Source organism: Patagioenas fasciata, chromosome 29 (genome assembly GCF_037038585.1).
Source record: "Patagioenas fasciata isolate bPatFas1 chromosome 29, bPatFas1.hap1, whole genome shotgun sequence".
Lineage (NCBI taxonomy): Eukaryota > Metazoa > Chordata > Aves > Columbiformes > Columbidae > Patagioenas > Patagioenas fasciata.
In genome coordinates, this window is record NC_092548.1 from 934,841 (window position 1) to 952,949 (window position 18,109).

General features: G+C 51.9%; 1 protein-coding gene across 1 annotated transcript in view; it reads right to left on the reverse strand.

Moving 5' to 3' along the window:
• LOC139825804 (uncharacterized) overlaps positions 1-18,109 on the reverse strand; it is a 98,943-nt gene that overhangs the window by 4,553 nt on the left and 76,281 nt on the right. The window contains exon 3 of the mRNA XM_071800099.1: positions 16,841-17,866. Within this exon, the coding sequence (XP_071656200.1) occupies positions 16,841-17,535 (695 nt within the window). The 5' untranslated portion in view covers positions 17,536-17,866. The remainder of the gene's footprint in view (positions 1-16,840; positions 17,867-18,109) is intronic.

Below are 18,109 nucleotides of genomic sequence, written 5' to 3' on the forward strand. Positions count from 1 at the left end.
GAGAGCAGATGAATGTGTGTGGTTAGCCACGTGAGAGATAACAGGTACATGCAAGGTCTGTACAAGAGGTACATACAGTATCTGTATAAGAGGTATATACAGTGTCTGTATAACAGGTACATATGGTGTCTGTATGTCTGTGGTCTCCAGACACAGCCATGTGGTAAGGAGAGCATAGGGAGCTCCCACATTCACACTCAGACCTGCTCTCTGCAGAACATCTCCTGTGGCTCAAGGAGCCCTTGGCCACACTGGGAGCTCAGGGATGACACCCCAATGTCCCTGCCTCAGGTGACAGATCTGGCAAACAGGGACACCCCTGAGCCACAGCACCCCAGTTTGATGGACTATGAGGATGCGAAGGGACAACCTGGTGAGGAACGTGTCCCTGCTCCTCCCCAGGCCCACGTGGCACAGCCAAGGGGATCCTGCCATCTGGCCTCTCCAAGACAGGCAGGACCCAGCTCTAGGGTGTCATAGAATCATAGAACCATTTCAGTTGGAAGAGACCCTTAAGATCATTGAGTCCAACCATAACCTAAATCTGTCTCTGATGGCACCAGGAGACCTGGGAGATTACATTGCTTTATTTACAGCTGTGCAAACCACACCTCCAGTAATCCTCCTTTTCTTGCCCCAACAGGAGCAAGGAGTCCAACGGGACTCCTGAGAGCAAAAAACACACCTATCAACCTGACCAGCTTACATATGCACTGAGCAGGACATAGTAAAACACAGTCTTAGACTCGCTGTAACAGGAGACCTAACAGCAAAAGAGTGGCCCCATTCCCTGGTATCAGGTGAAGCTATAGAAAGGAAAGATGCCAGCAAGTGATCTCCTGGCTACAGAGTTCTCCTGACGGTTTGCAATGTTTTTCAAGACCAGAGTCTCACCTCCACCATCTCCAGTCTCTTCAGGAAGGTGTCCAGCCTCGCAAACACCATCGTGGAGCTGACGTCCCACTCCCTCACTTCTTGGCCTGGTTCATAATACATGTGCAGTTTTTCCCTTCTCTCCTCAAATGCCTCTTTGAACATGTTCAGGATACCGAGCACCATTCGCACCTTGCCCAGGCTCTCCTCCATGTCCCCTTTCAGAAGGTCTTCTGGAGACAGGTACACCAGGGCCTGGAAGAGCAAAATCACACCTGAGAGGTCACTTCTGCCATCATGGAAAACAAGGACTTCTTGTGTTGAACACATTTGAACCTGTTTATTAAGTTAAATGTTGCCTAAAGAATCACTTTTCCAGGGAAGGACAATAGGAAGAAGGGGAGAGGGGACACAGGGGACTGCAAACACAGGCATCACAGCCACAGACCTGCTCAATGAGAAGGTTGCAGATCTCCTGGAGCAGCACCACTATCCGCACGGGCATGTTGTAGTGCTTGGAGGTGACCCAGATCAAACACACCACGTGGAGCAGGGGGAGCAGGAAAGGCTTCACCTCGCTGAACTCAACCCTCTCTACGTCTTCCGAGCGGCGCTTGAGGGGTGTCAGGTGCAGGTGAACGTCCTGAGCTTCAGTCAAAGCTGTGTTGAGAGACGTGAGAAGCGGTAAGAACCACCCAGCTGCGGTGTGCTGGGTTCCCAGCTAGGTGCTGGCCTCACCACATGGAAAAGTGCCTGGGAAAAGAAACTGTCCTGACAAGCACTGAGCACCCTCAGCCACCTGTGTGCTGCAGGTCACTCACTCGTGAACATCACTCACCTGCGGCAGTAACCAGAACAGAAATAAGCTGATGTGATGGCAGGGGACAGGGAGCTGGGACAGGGCTTCGTGGAGAGCCTGAGTCCACAACTGCTAAAAAGTCACACGGAATTTGCCCAACAGCACCAAAAATACAGTGCTGCCATGGCTGTGAGCCATGGCCTTGCTGTACAGCACGACAGGCTGTACAGCCTTGGCCTGAGCCCTTTTTAGCTCAGTTTTGGCTCAAGCAACTCCTTGTCCAGTGGGCAGATGACGACGGCCCCACTAGTCCTGACTGTAATAGAAAACCTGTCAACAGTAAAGCAACTGATGTCTGACTCGTCGAAAGCTTTAGCTTAGCTCTGTACAGCTGTGTGGTTTTACCCTGAAGAATTACCCCAGAGCGCAAGCATTAATAAAACCAGATCGTTGTGCAATTAAACCTGTGGACCAACAAGAAGTGACAGAAGTGCTTGAATGCATGCAAAAATAACCCCTAAGGCCCAAGACCAAGGAAGAAGAGACTCCCACTATCAGCATCACCCTCCCAGCAAATCCACCAACAGCAGCCACACCAGTACAATGCCAGGGAAAGGGGCAGAGACTTAAAAGCAGGTGCACACAAATCTGAACTGCGCTGTAATGGAAATTAACAATTATAGTCCAAATTATCCAATTAGGGTTAGTATCGCTGTAGCCGGATTAAAACCAAATATTTGTTGTATTTTGATTAAACCCTTAAAGTATTAATTAGTTTAACAATGAACCCTTGGCTCCTTATATAAGGGGTGTTTCTCCAGCCCATTTAAACTGCACAATGCAGAGTGTGACACAGATCCTTAAGAGATTCAATGTTTGCACGTGAAGTGGTGAAGAACAGTGTTTTCTGCCAGCACGTGCACAGCTAACACAGTCTAGATGGTTTCATTGTGCCAGAGAGCAGCTGGGTTGGACATGGATGTCCAGCTGTGTTGGTCTGCAGGGACAGACCAGCAGGACTACACTGTTTTTCACTACAGACAGGGATTTGCAATATTTCCTTGGGCTGCGCTCAACTCCCCTAAGCAAAGCAAAGCAAGGAAATTCGGGCTGCAGTGGCCAAAGCCTGAGAAGCAGCGCTCTAACAAAGCAGTCTTAGGTACAAGATCTGTCCTCTTAGTCTGAACTCCCATTCCTGCATAATAACACCAGAGGAGCTGGTGGAAGTTGAGGTGAGTCCTGTTAGAGTAATGCAAACACTTTATTACAGCAGAATAAATTCCCAAACCCATTCACCCTGAACTTTGGCAAGAGTCTGGCTAACAGACCAGCGATGGAGCTTGTCCCAGCCTGGAAACAAAAGCCTAGACTCAAGCACAAGCAGCCCAGTCTCAATTCACAAACTAGAAAGATTTGGCTTGAAATCAGTCACACCAGGCCATGAAGAAAGGCCAGAAGCCAGCACTGTGGTAAAGTTGCCCCAGCATCTCACCTGCCTCAACATCCATTAGCATGGTTTTGAAGGCTGGGATGTAGCTGCTCTCAACTCTCTCCAGCAGCTCCATCATGTTCCTGACCTTCCTCGTTGTCAGCTGGTTGTAAATGCATTCCAGGTCATCACACCTACAGCAACCGAGACACAGAATCACAGAATCAGTTGGTTGGAAGAGACCCTCAAGATCATCGAGTCCAACCATAACCTAACCCCTGGCACTGCCCCATGTCCCTGAGAATGTCATCTCTGTGACTGTTCAACCCCTCCAGGGATGGTGACTCCACCACTGCCCTGGGCAGCCTGTTCCAATGCTTCACAACCCCTTCTGGGAAGAAATGTTTCCTAATATCCAACCTCAGCCTCCCCTGGCGCAACTTGAGGCCGTTTCCTCTGCTCCTGGCGCTTGTTCCTGGGGAGCAGAGCCCGACCCCCCTGGCTCCAAGCTCCTTTCAGGCAGTGCAGAGATCAGAAGGTCTCCCCTCAGCTCCTGTTCTCCAGCTGAACCCCCCAGGTCCCTCAGCCACTCCCATCACACTTGTGCTCCAGCCCCTCACCAGCTCTATTCCCTTCTCTCAACTCACTCCACTACCTCAAGGTCTTTCTTGGCCTGAGGGGCCCAAAACTGATTTGAGGTTTGGCTTCCCCAGCGCTGAGTACAGTGGGACAGTCATTGCCCTGGGCCTGCTGGCCACACTGTTCTTGATGCACACCAGGATGCTGGTGGCCATGTTACCCACCTACACTGGGCCATCAGCTGTCCCCCAACATCATCTGTTTCCCCTGGGCCTGATTCAGGGCTTCCTCCAGCTACACATGGACTGTGGAAATGGGAGAAAGCTGCATGAGGCACAGACAAACCCTACAGGACAGAAAGTGCTGAGTTCAGCATGACAGCAGCTCTGCTACTGACAGAACATCGCTGAAAAAAAGCCATCGTGTTTCTGCAGGCATTAGCAACAGCTCTCCAGCCAGCAGGGCTTTGCCCCGAGTCAGCCTGAACCAGTACAGCACAAAGGTTTTCAAAGGGCAGGAGGAAATACCACTCCCAGGCTCCTGAGCATCTAAAGCCCCTCTGGCCCTGACAGATGAACAGCAGCCAGCTGAGATGCACCATTTCCAGACAGCCCCCAGCAGGTGTCCATCAGCAATTACTCCTGTGGATGGCTCCTAGTGAACAGTGACGAAAGAGTGCCCAGAGCGGGTGTGGAGTCTCCTTCTCTGAGACATTGAAACCCACCTGGACCCACCTGTGTGATCTGCTCTGTGACCCTGCGTGAGCAGGGCTTGGACTGGGGGATCTGCAGAGGGCCCTTCAGCCCAACCAGCCTGGGATCCTGTAAAGGGCATTTCTGAAAAAAGTCCCTTGAGGTGTAGCCCCTGTGGTGGGGCTAAGTTAAAACACAGCCAGCTGCCCAGTGACCTCCCAGGCACTTTGCAGATCATGATGATTTTCTGTGCGGGAGCAATTTTCCTTAGTTGAAGCCTACACGAACCCCAAGTGGCCTGTTCTTCTCAACTCATGGAATTAGCAGCTCCACCACCAGCACTCTCCCTCTACACAAAACCAGCACCACAGGGCACCATGCACTGGCCAGGCTGCTCTGGGTACCTGTTCTTCCAGAACTCCAGCTCCACCTTTGGGTTCGGATTGCTGCCTTGCAGGAGAGGCTCTGAAGACTCTTTCTTCAGTGCCTCCTGGATCTGGTGGCTCCAGTCTATGATGGCCGACTCCATGGCATACACCAGAGATTTATCTATCCGTTCCATGCTGTAGTAAACAGAGTACGTGATTAACTTTGTTGATGTGCATTGCTCAGTTGGATCTACTTCCAATGGCCGTGTGGGCAGCTGGATTTTACAGGGTTTCACATTTCAAAACCACAAAACAATCAAACCCCATAAGATTTTGTCACTGGTTTAATATAGGAATTACACTCTGGAGAAAACGGCTGAATGTCTGCAGCAGTGTGGGCAACAACACTGTTCATAAAGTGAATGGTGGAAATGAAGAGCCAGTCGCCACCTCTCTGCACAGCCAGTCATTGTCACATCAGATCCATTCAGGTTCAGGATCTGACCTGGAGACTCACACATCCAGCAAGATTCTCTCTCCCCATACCATTCTCCCTCAAAATATTCTACATCCCTGCAGTCATTAACTCACTTAATTCAGCAAGAAACACCACCAAGTGGGCTGGGAAGCTGAGGACAGGTCACCCCACTGCCTTGGAAGCAGTAACTTCTCACAAAATCCCACCCGCACCACGTCCTGTCTGAGGAGTGATGCATTCCACTGCACCCACACATCTCCTGGGGTTCCACAGGGGCACGCACGCAGCCCAGACACGATGACAACTTGATGTACAAACGCATCTGCTTCTCTGGACCTTCCAGAACCTGCTATTTTGGGGTGGTACTCACGATTTCTCATTTTCCAGATCAATGTCCTCAATTCCCTCTGAGCCAGCTGGGAGAGGCAGCAAGGTCTTGCCGTCTACTTGGCCAACAACTGTGAAAATGGTACTTTTGAGGTTGTGGACATGACGCACGATGTCTTGTGACACCACTTGTGGCCAGCCCTGATGGTTCTTCTTGTTCGTTAGGATGGGCACGATCACCTACAGCGGGAGTCACGGAAGACCAATGGAGAAAAAAGTGCAGCAGGAGACGGACAGGCCACCAGGCTCTGAGGTCTGTGCTTGGCCAAGCCTGGAGACCCATATTCATTGCTGTCTCAAGCAGTTCCCATGTGAAATAGAGGCAGCTGATGATGAATGGGCATCTCTACAGGCCCACTTTATACAGCAGAACACCCTTTTCCCCAAATCCAAGCAGCCAAGGAGGGTGGAAGCCAGTAGGCAAAGTGAGCAGCCCCATCCCCAGGCTCTCCCAGCCTTTCAAGCCCGCAACTGGAGATGGCCCCATGGGCTGCTGTCCCTTGCCCTCACAACTGTCCCCGGTGCTTGGTCCCCATGTCCCTGCCCATGGGCACAGCTGTCAGGCTGCCCTTTGAGCCTGCCAGGGCTGGGCTGAGCTCAGTGTGCTGCAAGGGAAGGTCTGCTGGTACCCCCTGGGATACACTGGTGGTGAGGGTCCCCCAGGTCCCAGCTGCAGCCCACCAAACAGGAGCTTTGCCTTTATCAGCACTTTTACTGACCCGGCAGCATGGGGTTGTGGGGCTGGTCGGGGTTTGCCCAGATTTGAGCTGCTTTTGGCTTGTTTGAGCTGTGACAGCAACACCGTGTCTGTCACCTATCCTGGCTGGCTCTGCACTGGGACCAGCCTGTGGCAACAGCCTAACAAAGCCAGGTTGTCCCTAGTGACAAACAACAGCCCTTTGTGTTACTGGACTCAGGGTGGGGGTAGGGGAGGGGGGGGAGGTGACTAAAGGCATAAAAATAGCTGCAAATGGACATAAAATTGAAACGGAATAAAGCAGCTCAGCACCTCCATGGTGCTGTCCCAGGATGCTGAAGACTCTTTGGAACTGTGGCTGGCTCTGTAGACCCGAAGAAGACCCGACCAGCCACCTTCGTGCCCAGGGAGCCGTGGGAAGGGGGAGCACAACCCCAGGGAACACACGGGCAGGTGCTGACGAGTTCACCTTCAGCAGTTTTAGCTGCATTATTAGCAAGATGTGTCTCTATTACTTAAAGCATGTGGACTGCTAATGCCAGTGATGTTGTAACCAGGCAAATGATAGCCGTTCATTTTCTTTCTGACTGTTAAAATGATAACTGGACTCAGGATGAAGCCCCAGCCCACAGAGCAGGTGTGTTCCCTTCGGCACCGCAGGAGTGAAGCAACAAGTGGACAAGGTCACCAGCTGTGACCCCTCACCGAATAAAGACAAAGTGTGGGCAGAGGAACACACGACCCCAACCCCAGGAAATTCAAGACCTTTTTCACCTTCACGCAGACCCACCCCATCTGCCTGACCCAGCACCACCGCTGCTTTTGCCTTCAAGTGAAGCTTGAGAGGAAAATAGGATGAAAACCAGGCACAATCTGCTCCCTGCAGAAATACTGCATGTCTGCACAGGGGAGAGCAAAGCCTGCAAACACGCAGCTGGGACGCACAATCCCGGCTCCCAAAGGCATTCAGAAAACAGGATTTAACAGGATCTGCCAAAGTGTTCCTACCCCACCATCTACCCATAGCAGACGGTGCTTGCAATGCTATTGGCCAGCCGTGATGCAAAACCACTGTTTGTGCAGACTTCGCAAGACCACGGGGCTCATCAAAACAAAAGCTCCCCGTATAAATAATGTGTTTTCTCACAAAACCAGGATAACCAGTCTGGCAGCCTGCTCTTGGGAATCCAATCTATCAGTCACCATCTTAATATACCAAACATCATGATCAGAGCTTCTCAAATCCAGCAGCTCCTCTGCTTTCCCATTACAGCCTCATTCCTGAGACTTCTCCAGGTGAGGAGCCATCAGGAATAAACCGAAACAACATTGTCTAGTTCAGGCTAATAACACAGCAAAGCAAAAGCACTCGAACCTCTTGACGATCTCTTTAAGAAAACATCAGCCCACCTGAGATAACCCGACACTGAGCTACAGGAGGCTCCTGAACATCACAAAACACTTTTTCACTATGAGAGTAATCGAGCACTGGCCCAGGTTGCTCAAAGAGGTTGTGAAGTCTCCATCCTTAGAGATAATGAAGAGCTACCTGGACATGGCCCTGGGCAACTGGCTCTGGATGGCCCTGCTTGAGCAGGGGTTTGGAGTAGGTGACCTGCAGATGTCCCCTCCAGCACCTGTGGGTACATCAGTCCCACAAGGACCCCACTGATAGACAGAGCTGATGTGGATCAGCATTCAGGTGGTTTATATGAGTTCTAAAGCCGTCCATGGTACTGCAAAGGGCAGAGTTAAGGGTACAAGTGCATCAGCAGAGAAGGGAGGGAGGCCAAGGAGCCTGTCTGTAGGAGGGGACACCTTCCCCGCTGCCATGTGCGAGGGGCACCCGGTACTCATGGGTGCCAGGGCTCCCTCTGCACCTCCGGGGCTGCCCAGGCCTCACAGGATCCCAGCCTGGTTAGGTTGAAGGGATCTCTGCAGATCCCCCAGTCCAAGCCCTGCTCACGCAGGGTCACAGAGCAGATCACACAGGTGGGTCCAGGCGGGTTTCAATGTCTCAGAGAAGGAGACTCCACACCCGCCCTGGGCAGCCTGGGCCAGGCTCTGCCATCTCCCAGCAAACAAATTTCTCCTCATGTTGAGCCTGCCCCCGTGGCCCCTCATCCTCACCTCCTCCACGAGGGCGGCAAAGTGCCGCAGGGCATCGGCGGGCAGGTCCCCGCAGAGCAGCTCCCCGGGGCCGGCGCCGGGGGCCCGCAGGAAGAACAGCCCCTTGCGGCGGGCGGCGGGGGGCGGCGGGGGCGGCCCCAGCTCCAGCTCCCCGGCCGGGCCCCGCCAGAGCAGCAGCGCCGGCCCCGCCGGCCCCGCCAGGAAGCTCCGCAGCAGCGGCCCCGCCGCCTCCCCGCCTGCCCAGCGCTCCCAGCGCTCCGCCGGCACCCCCAGCCCCCGCGCCGCGCACCGGCACAGCCGCTCGGCGCCGGGCACCGGCTCCACCGCCTGCTCCATCCGGCCGGCACCGGCGGGTGTTTGCGGGGAAGAGCCGCGTTGCCCGGGGGAAGGGACACTGCGAGGAGCCGGGGGCGGGCCGGGGCGGGACACTGCGAGGAGCCGGGGGCGGGCCGGGGCGGGACCCAGCTCGCCTGGGAGACGCAGCTGCCCCGGGCAACCACGGGTATCAACACAAGCTGGGGATGGAGGGCCTGAGAGCAGCCCTGCGAAGGACTTGGGGGTGCTGGGGGATGCTCCCTCTGGGGGGGGTCTGGATACCACTGGATCCACCTGGGCACCCCCAAAGTGGCTTTCTAGCACTTATTTTTCTCCTGAAAAAGCAAACACAGTGGGGCTTTCTCCCATCCTGCCCCATGGAACCCCACTCAGACCACACCAGTGCTTGGTTGCCCATCACCATTTATTGCAGCTGCTGCCTGCTCAGCGCCCAGGGCAGTGGGACCGGGCCCGAGACCCCCATCCTGCCCGGCTGTCAGGGAGTGATTCACTGCGGGGGGTGGAAACTGGGGATCCCGTACCCCTATATATATGCTAAACCAAATTATTCGGTTGCAAGCAGTGGTTGAAATAATAAGCAACCAGACGGCTGAGGCACCGAATCTCATAGCGAGACAATTGTCTCAGACCAGAGCTGCAGTGTACCAAAATCAGGGAGCGTGAGATTGTCTTTCAGCTGAAGAGAGGGGGGCGTCTGTGGGAAACTGAACACTTCGGAGTGTTGTTTGGAAAGAGATAACGATGGGGAAGCCATAATGAAAATAGCAGAGGAGATAAAACGCGTTGCACATGTACCAGTACAGAAGTGGAATTCTGTACTTACTAGCCATTGGTGGGGTAACTTATTTGGGGGAGCCTGGTGGAAGAAAATAGGCTTCATGATAGTATGTGCATTTCTGGGTTTACTGTTTGTGCCACGTACGACCCCGTGCTTTGTTCAGTTAATACATTCAGTAGTCCAAGTCCTCCCCACCCCCCGCCAGCGAGTTCGCCTCCCCCCCGGGAAGCCGGGGCGTCCCTGCCGGCTCCGTGCCCGGGGTGGACGGGGGTGGACGGCGGGGGGGGGTGGACGGGGGCGGGGGGGGCACGCGGGCGTCCCGCGGTTTCTCAGCCCCGCTGTCGGAGGCCTAACCCCCTCACCTGCCCGTGCTGCCGCCTCCCGCGCTTCTTCCTCGGTGGCTCGCTCGCTCGGTCCCTCGGCCCGCTGCCCGCCCCGGCCGCGGGCTGAAGAAGAAACCGACCCCGCCAGCGGCTTTGCCTCCCCCCGGGGAGGCATAGAGACACCGCGTCCCCGTCCCCGTCTCCCCGTCCCGGCCCGCCTGCCTCCCTGCCTACCCGCGCGCGGGGTTCCTCGGCCGATCGGCAAGACGCTCCCGCGCTGGCCTCCCCGCGACCGCCCGCCCGACGGGCTTGACTCCGAGCGACTGACCGTTGGGCACCTGGCGGGGGGCAGGGGGCCGGTTGCCGGGCGGCGGGGAGAGCGCGCATGCGCGGCGCGCGCAGTTGCCGACCCCCTCCGGCCCTTCCCGCGGGTGGGCCGGAGGGGGCGGGGGGCAAGGCGAGGGCGGGAGAGACCGCGCTTTGGGGTGCGGGCGGGGGGGGGGGGTGTTTGTGCTCGCCGTGCAGTCTGAGCCGGAACACGAAGTGAAATTATACGGCGGCGGCAGGTGCGGGTGGGGGGCACGACGACACCACCACGACCCCGCCGCCCCTGCCGAAATAAACCCCCACCAAAAAAAAAAAAAACACCGCCACGAAACCCGCATCCCCACGCCACGCGCGAGCCCCGAAACTCCAGACACGGACTCGCCGAGCGTGTGCACGGATCGCGAGGGTCGAAAAGCTCGACTCGTAGAGTCGCGTACACTGTCCCGCAGCGGTCTGGTCCGGTTCGGTTCGGTTCGGTTCAGTTCAGGCCTTTCCCGCCAGTCCGGTGCAGTCCGGTTCAGTTCAGTCCTTTCCCGCTGGTCCGGTGCGGTCCGGTCCGGTTCAGTCCTTGCCCGCCGGTCCCGCTTACTTAGAGTAAGCCTAAAATGCACAGATCTCTCCATAAGGATGGGTTTTATACTCTACTTCCACAATCTGCTGGCAGTACAAAAGAATAAGCGGCAGATCTACTTAGGCTGAGTCACGGTGCTTTGCTCCTAAGACCATGCATACCATGGGAATATTTCAGCTGCATGTCCCACCCCAACCCCAGAGAGCAAGAGCTCCAGGAACAGGTGGAGAAACAGTGAAGAACACTGCAGTGCTTCTGAGAAATAAAGCAAGGACAGAAAGGCAGACGGGCATGCTGTGGAACCTTCTCCTTACCCGACTGTGCTGCTGCCACTCATGAAATGACACTGTAGAGCAAGTACTTTTAGCACCTTTTTTGTGTTTCACGTTCCAGGAACCCTTCCCCTGGAGGTCCAGCTGCTGAGGTGGAGACTCAGGACCTGGACCCCATGGCTTCGGGGCAGAGGCTCTGATGGAGAGGAGAGGAGACCAGGGGTTGCACTGGGAAATGTGTCTGCACTGCAGGGGATGTGAGAGAGGTTCCTAAATCCCATCCCCAGCATTTCTGGTAGCAGTTAACTCTTCCTGCCCATGTCTGTGCTCCTGCAGCTGTGTCTCTGTCCCTGGGTCTGCTCCCTGTCCGTGTCACAGACCCCGTCCCACCCGCTGTGTGCTCAGCTCTGTCCTGCTCACACCGCCTGGCACTGCCCAGGTGTTGCTTTATCCATGCGAGCCACGGAACCTGACACACCAATATGATGTTCACAGAGTTCGCTTTATTGTCGGACCGGGCTGGCTTTATAGCAAAGCTGCCCTGTCCACGCGCCTTACAACAACGTGATTGGTTGTAACTCGTGCTATACAATAACATGATAGGCTGCATGTACTGTCCACGCGCTCTGCACGCATGTGTCCGGCGATTGCTCACTCATTATTACCTTCTAATGGTGCTCCTTTAGTCTCTTTTGTCTCTGGCTTCACCTCTCAGCCAGGCTGGGGACAACCCCATCCCCCTGGGGCGGGGGGGGGCTCTGCCACTACATCTCCCCCTCTTTTATTTAATATTAACAATACGCCATATCATGCTTTAAATACAGTGTGAAATACAGGGTAAGAACATTAAGGCTGATACAATTACAATTAACAAGAACAAACCTGTTTTCAATATTCCTTTTAACCAAACAAGGCATTCACCCCAAAAAACCCAGTATCTTCTGTTATTTTCTTGTTCTGCAAATCTTCTATCTTTTTAACTTTTAAGTTCAAACAACACATACAATCAAACTCTTCATAACTGTGAACATGTCCAATAACAAAAAATTAATTGCTGCTCTGTTTTACAAAGTGGTATTCTCAACATTGGCTACATTCATTGCTTAAAGCGATAACATGTCTGAGGTTAAGGGTTGTCATCACTGCAACCGGTTTCTTCTCTGTTAGCTAGCCAAGGTCTCACCCACTTTGCTGGGATCCATGAATTTTTGTGGTTACCTGTAGAAACACAAGCATATCCCCTTCCCCAGGTTATTAGTGACATAGGACCTTCCCATTGTTGTGTTGTCGGATTAAACACACTAACCTTAGGCACATTTTCGGAAAAATCTTTGACATTTTTGATTTGGTGCATAACAACCGGTTCCATTTCAGTTTCACTTTTAGGATTAAGCCAGTTCAGCACATACAATGCCTTCATCAATACCTCTTCTGGGCTCACACCAATTCCCCCTTGTTTTTTCAAAACAGACAAGAGATTTTTAATGCACGGTGTGCACGCTCAATAATTGCTTGGCCAGTAGAATTATAAGGGATTCCAAACAGGTGTTGTACCTTCCACTGGGTGAGGAAGGCTGCAAGTCTGTCAGAGTGGTATGCAGGGCCATTATCTGTTTTGATTTGTGTAGGGACACCCATGACAGCAAAAGCTTGTAGTAAATGACGTTTTACTGCCTTTGCATTTGCTGAGGTCAAGGCTGTAGCCCACAGCAGTCCTGAACAGGTATCTATGGAGACATGAATGTACTTTTGTCTGCCAAATGGTGCAAATTCAGTAATATCAGTTTGCCATAACTGACCTGGCTGCAAGCCCCGAGGATTTACTCCCTTTTGTTGGAGAGGGACTATGCGGGCACAATCAGGACAAGCTGCAATAATGGCTCGAGCTTGTTCCTTTGTAATTGTAAACTGCTTTCGGAGTGCTGCTGAGGATTGATGAAAGAATTCGTGAGCTTGTCTGGCTTGTTCAAAAGGGGATATATCTGCTACTGCCACAAGTTTGTCTATGATGCTGTTTCCCTCTACTAGACCACCTGGTATGTTAGTATGGCTTTTTATATGCATGATAAATACTGGTGCTGTCCTATAATCTAATACGTTCCACAAATCTAACAATGCTTCAAACAACAAGGAATTGGAAACTCGCTGCAAAAGTGCTCTATGTATTCTTTGTACAATTCCCACAACATAAAGAGAATCTGTTACCAGATTAACTGGAGAGTTATGCCATTTTTGCAATGCTGCTGTCACCGCTCGCAATTCTAAAATTTGAACCGATCCTTCAGCTATGACAATCTGTGAATGCCACTGACCATTCTCAAACCATACAAAGCCTCCTTTGCATGAGCGACTACTCGCATCTGTGAAAATGGTTATAGCATCTAGTGGATGCTCACTAACAATTGACATAGGCTCTAAGGGGAGGTTGGTCTTAAATATAGGATGTGGTGGATAATGATTGTCCACCTGCACCGGAATCCGGGCAAGAGCTGAGGCAAGATCGTCATGTTTGAGAAGGATCTGTTCAAACAAATTGAGGGAAATAGGGATCACAATTTTAGCAACATATAGTCCAGACAATGTCAGAAATCTGCTTAGTCCTTTCACTATCACTTGGGCAATGGCTTCCCACCTCTGAATGATGGTTTTTTGTTTTTGGCTGTTTAAAAATATCCATTCTAATATTACCAATGGATCCTTTTCTTCCGTGCTCCACTGGGCCAAAAGTCCTGCCACTTCCTTATTGGTATTATAGACATAGAGAGTAACAGGCAATTCTGATCTTACCCGCTGAGCAGTATTCTGTGAAACTTTTCTTGCAATCTGCTCAAGCGCTTTCTGTGCTTCTGGTGTGAGGCACCGTGGTTCTTGGGGGTCTCGTCCCCCACGGAGGAGACTAAACAGCGGTTGCAAATCTGTATTTGTAATACCCACAACATTTCTTATCCACTGTAAGTCCCCTACTAACTTCATTGCATCGTGAAGGGTTGCTATCTTTGCTTTCACAGTAAGCTTCTGAGGTCTAATCATGGCCTGAGTTAGTTCATATCCTAAATATTTCCATGGTGCGGTTTGCTGTACCTTTTCTGGTGCCACAACCAGACCCCATTGACCTAATTGCTTTGTCAACTGAGTTATTATGTCCTTACTAATTTTCTCTTTATTGCACAAAAGGATATCATCCATATAATGATAGATGATCATCTGAGGGTGTTGTTGCCTGAATGATTTTAAAGCCAAATCTACATACCATTGGCAAATAGTAGGAGAATTTTTCATTCCCTGAGGTAGCACTACCCAATGATATCTTTTTGTGGGAGCTTGATGATTAAGCACTGGAACAGTAAAGGCAAATTTTTCACAATCCTCTGGGTGTAAAGGAATCGTGAAAAAACAATCCTTCAGATCAATGACAGTTATATCCCAATCTTTTGGAAGCATGGTTGGGGTAGGAAGACCTGGTTGTAGTGCCCCCATATCTTTCATTACTGCATTAATTGCCCTGAGGTCCTGTAACAAACGCCACTTCCCTGATTTCTTCTGGATAGTAAAAACAGGTGTATTCCACGGGCTGGTGGAAGGGACCAAATGTCCGAGACTGAGTTGCTCTTCAACCAGCTCCTCTAAATGTGCGAGCTTTTCTTTTGGTAATGGCCATTGATCCACCCAGACAGGATCATTTGTTTCCCAACTCAGCTTCATACATGGCCGGGTGTCGCTCGCTGCAATGGCCATTATTAAAAAGGTGACTGCATAACTATTCCCCACTGAGACATCACATCCCTTCCCAATAATGCAATTGTTGTGTTTAGAACATAAGGTCGTACCCATGCCTCTAAGCCCTCGCCCTCCTCCCTTATCTTAACCATATGTGTGCTGATGTGGGTGGGAGTGGCCCCCCCTATCCCCACTACCATGGTATTTACTGCTTCTAAAGGCCAACACAAAGGCCAGTCAGTGCGAGGGATAATCGTCACATCTGCGCCTGAATCTGAAAGCATTCTTTTCCTCTTAATCTCACTGCCAGGCCCAATAATGGAAACTACCCTAGATGGTTTGTCCAAAGTCAGTTTTTCCGTGAAAGCAACCACAGGGGCTCCAGTAGAACCAAAACCTTTCTGACCTCTTTCTGTATTTAAAGCCTTTGGAACACATGCTTTAAAAGGTACCAATTGTGCTATACGGGTCCCCTGTTTAATAGTCACAGGGGGTGTTAAGACTTGCAACATAATACCTATGGGTCCAACATAATCAGAGTCTATTAATCCTGGCAAAACAAACAACCCCTGTCTTGAAGCAGAAGAACAACCTATTAAAAGTGCACTCAATCCATACCCTAGGGGCCCTGTTACTGTAGATGGAACTACATGTACAGACCGGTCTGTTATTGTGACATCTGTTCCCACGGCCAGATCGACGCCTGCGCTTCCTGAGGTTGCTGCCCTGAGCTCGGACAAGCAACCATGGCTGTTCCCCCTCTCGGCTGGTATTGTGGTGTCATCGCGCCCCAGCCCCTGGCGCTGGTCCTCCCGTTTCCCGGCAGCGGTGTCCCATCTTTTTTAAATCTTGATCGACACTCCACTACTCGGTGTCCATACTTATCACACCGACTGCACGTGCCATCAAAGCGCAAATTATTGAGAGGGGCTGGTGACTGACTAGTGCCATTACTAGGTCCCCCTCTCCGAGTATACTGAGGGCAATTTCTTCTAATATGTCCTGTTTGTCCACAAGTAAAACATGCTAGGCCGCGAGAAGAAGGGCTTCGACCTTTCATTGCAGGCTTAAGTGCTGCAGCCAAGGCCGCAGCGTGGGCTTGAGCATGTATTTTTGCTTTTTCTACCTCCTGTTGCATAATTGGTACCCGTGTGCAAGCTTCCACCATCTCTGCTAAAGAAGCACTTTTTCCCAAACCGGCTAATATCTGTTGGCATTGGGTGTTTGCATTCATCATAGCCAAATCTTTCCCCACAGCAGCTTTTGCCTCTGGAGTCAAGTTAGGACAGGCATCTATAGCTTCTTTCAAACGATCTACAAACTTCATATATGGTTCCCCAGGATCCTGCTTTATTGTAGAATAGGGTGGCACAGGGTTACCTATATTTGGCAATTCTTTCACTGCTGCCAAGGCAAGCCCTTGCGTTTGCTGCAAAATCCTTGGATGAAGTGCTGCCTGAGTAGCACCATCCGCATATTGCCCACGACCCAGTAACTGGTCCATGCTCGCTAACCGCAACGGATCATCAGCTGGTAAACGAACATTTTCTAATACTGCCAATTCCACTTTCCCCTGCCACGTGTCCAAGAACAGCAAATACCCCGTTGGAGGAAGCAATAACTCCATCAATGCCCTAATATCTGTTTGAGTTAGTACTTGCCCCTTGAAAAATGAATTGATTAGCTGCATCACATGCTTATTATCCATACCATATTGCATAACTGCACTTTGCAATTGCTTAACCGTTTTCCAATCAAAAGGCGACCACTGCCTTTGTCCTCTATTATCTATGTGCACTGGCATTGCTGTAATACTACCAGGTAACGTGATCCCTTCAATAGTTGCATCTCTGATTACCCCTTGCCAACGTTGCCCTGCATTATAAGAATGATCTCGAGGAATATCTCTACCCTGATGCACAGGGGCAGCACCCAAATTATCATTATTATCACTGCTATACAATTCCCTTGTGTTTCCCTGTGGATCAGTAAGTCGACGCATATTTGCAAACCGATCTGCTAACCCAGTCTCCAGCCCTTTTCCATATCGCGCTCTCAAATATTCATCTGCTTCTCTTACAGACCACATTCCATCTTCAACACATTGTCTAGCCCATTTTTGTATTCGCTCCCTTTTGATACGGAGCTCCTCCGGAGTGAGGTCTAATTCCACCCCCTCCCTTTCCTGTTTTCCCCGTTTTTCACATTCCCTGCCAATTGCCTCCAGCCCGTCCTTAATTGCATCTGACGCCTTTTTATATGCTATTAACCGCGAAGTTTTACCGTTACCGCCATCTAGTCGTTTCATAGCTTCTAGAACTTCTTGCATCTGGCTCTCCTGCCGTCTCAGTAAGTCCTTCAGGCTCTGCACGTGGCTCTCCTCCTGGCAGTCAGGGCGATTCTGCGGGGCTCCGTCCTGGTGTTCCATCGGGTCCTCCGGCAAGGGCACGTCGGCTGGATTAACTTGTCCTGGCTTGTTGAAACTTGCCGGTTGCTGCCATTCGTTGTCGGAGCCAGGCAATGGCTCAACGGGCGCAGAGGGTAGAATTTGCTCTCCGCCCCAGAACTCCAGATCTGATACCAGCGGTGTTGATTCTTCGGAGTCCTCGGAGGGTGGGCAGCTCGCGGCGGGCGGCTCCGAGGGGACGGCACACAGCTCGGCTCCTCTGAGACTTCCTGCACCAGCTGCCTGACCTCCCGCCAGGGTCCGGCGAGATCGCAAGCCTCGCGGCTCCCCCTTGTAACCGCTTCCCATAGTTCGGTCCCTATGTCCTCCCATGTATCGGGAGAAAAAAATTCATCCGTCGAACGAACACAGCCCTTACGCTGGGCGAATAGTAAAAGGCGCTCCACCGCGTCTTTTTCCAAAATTCTTCCTGTTCTTGCAGCCAGCTGCAGAATACTTCTCACTATTATTTTTTCTTCCACGGATGCCGTGTTTCCCATGCCACCCGCTTCTTCATAGGCCTACTTTCCGCTATGATTGAGCGCTGGGCTGGTGTCGCCCCCAGGTGGCGTCCTCGCGTCTTCACTTCCGGCGATCTTGCTTCGATACGAAGGATCACGTCGGGGTCACCAAAGTGTTGCTTTATCCATGCGAGCCACGGAACCTGACACACCAATGTGATGTTCACAGAGTTCGCTTTATTGTCGGACCGGGCTGGCTTTATAGCAAAGCTGCCCTGTCCACGCGCCTTACAACAACGTGATTGGTTGTAACTCGTGCTATACAATAACATGATAGGCTGCATGTGCTGTCCACGCGCTCTGCACGCATGTGTCCGGCGATTGCTCACTCATTATTACATTCTAATGGTGCTCCTTTAGTCTCTTTTGTCTCTGGCTTCACCTCT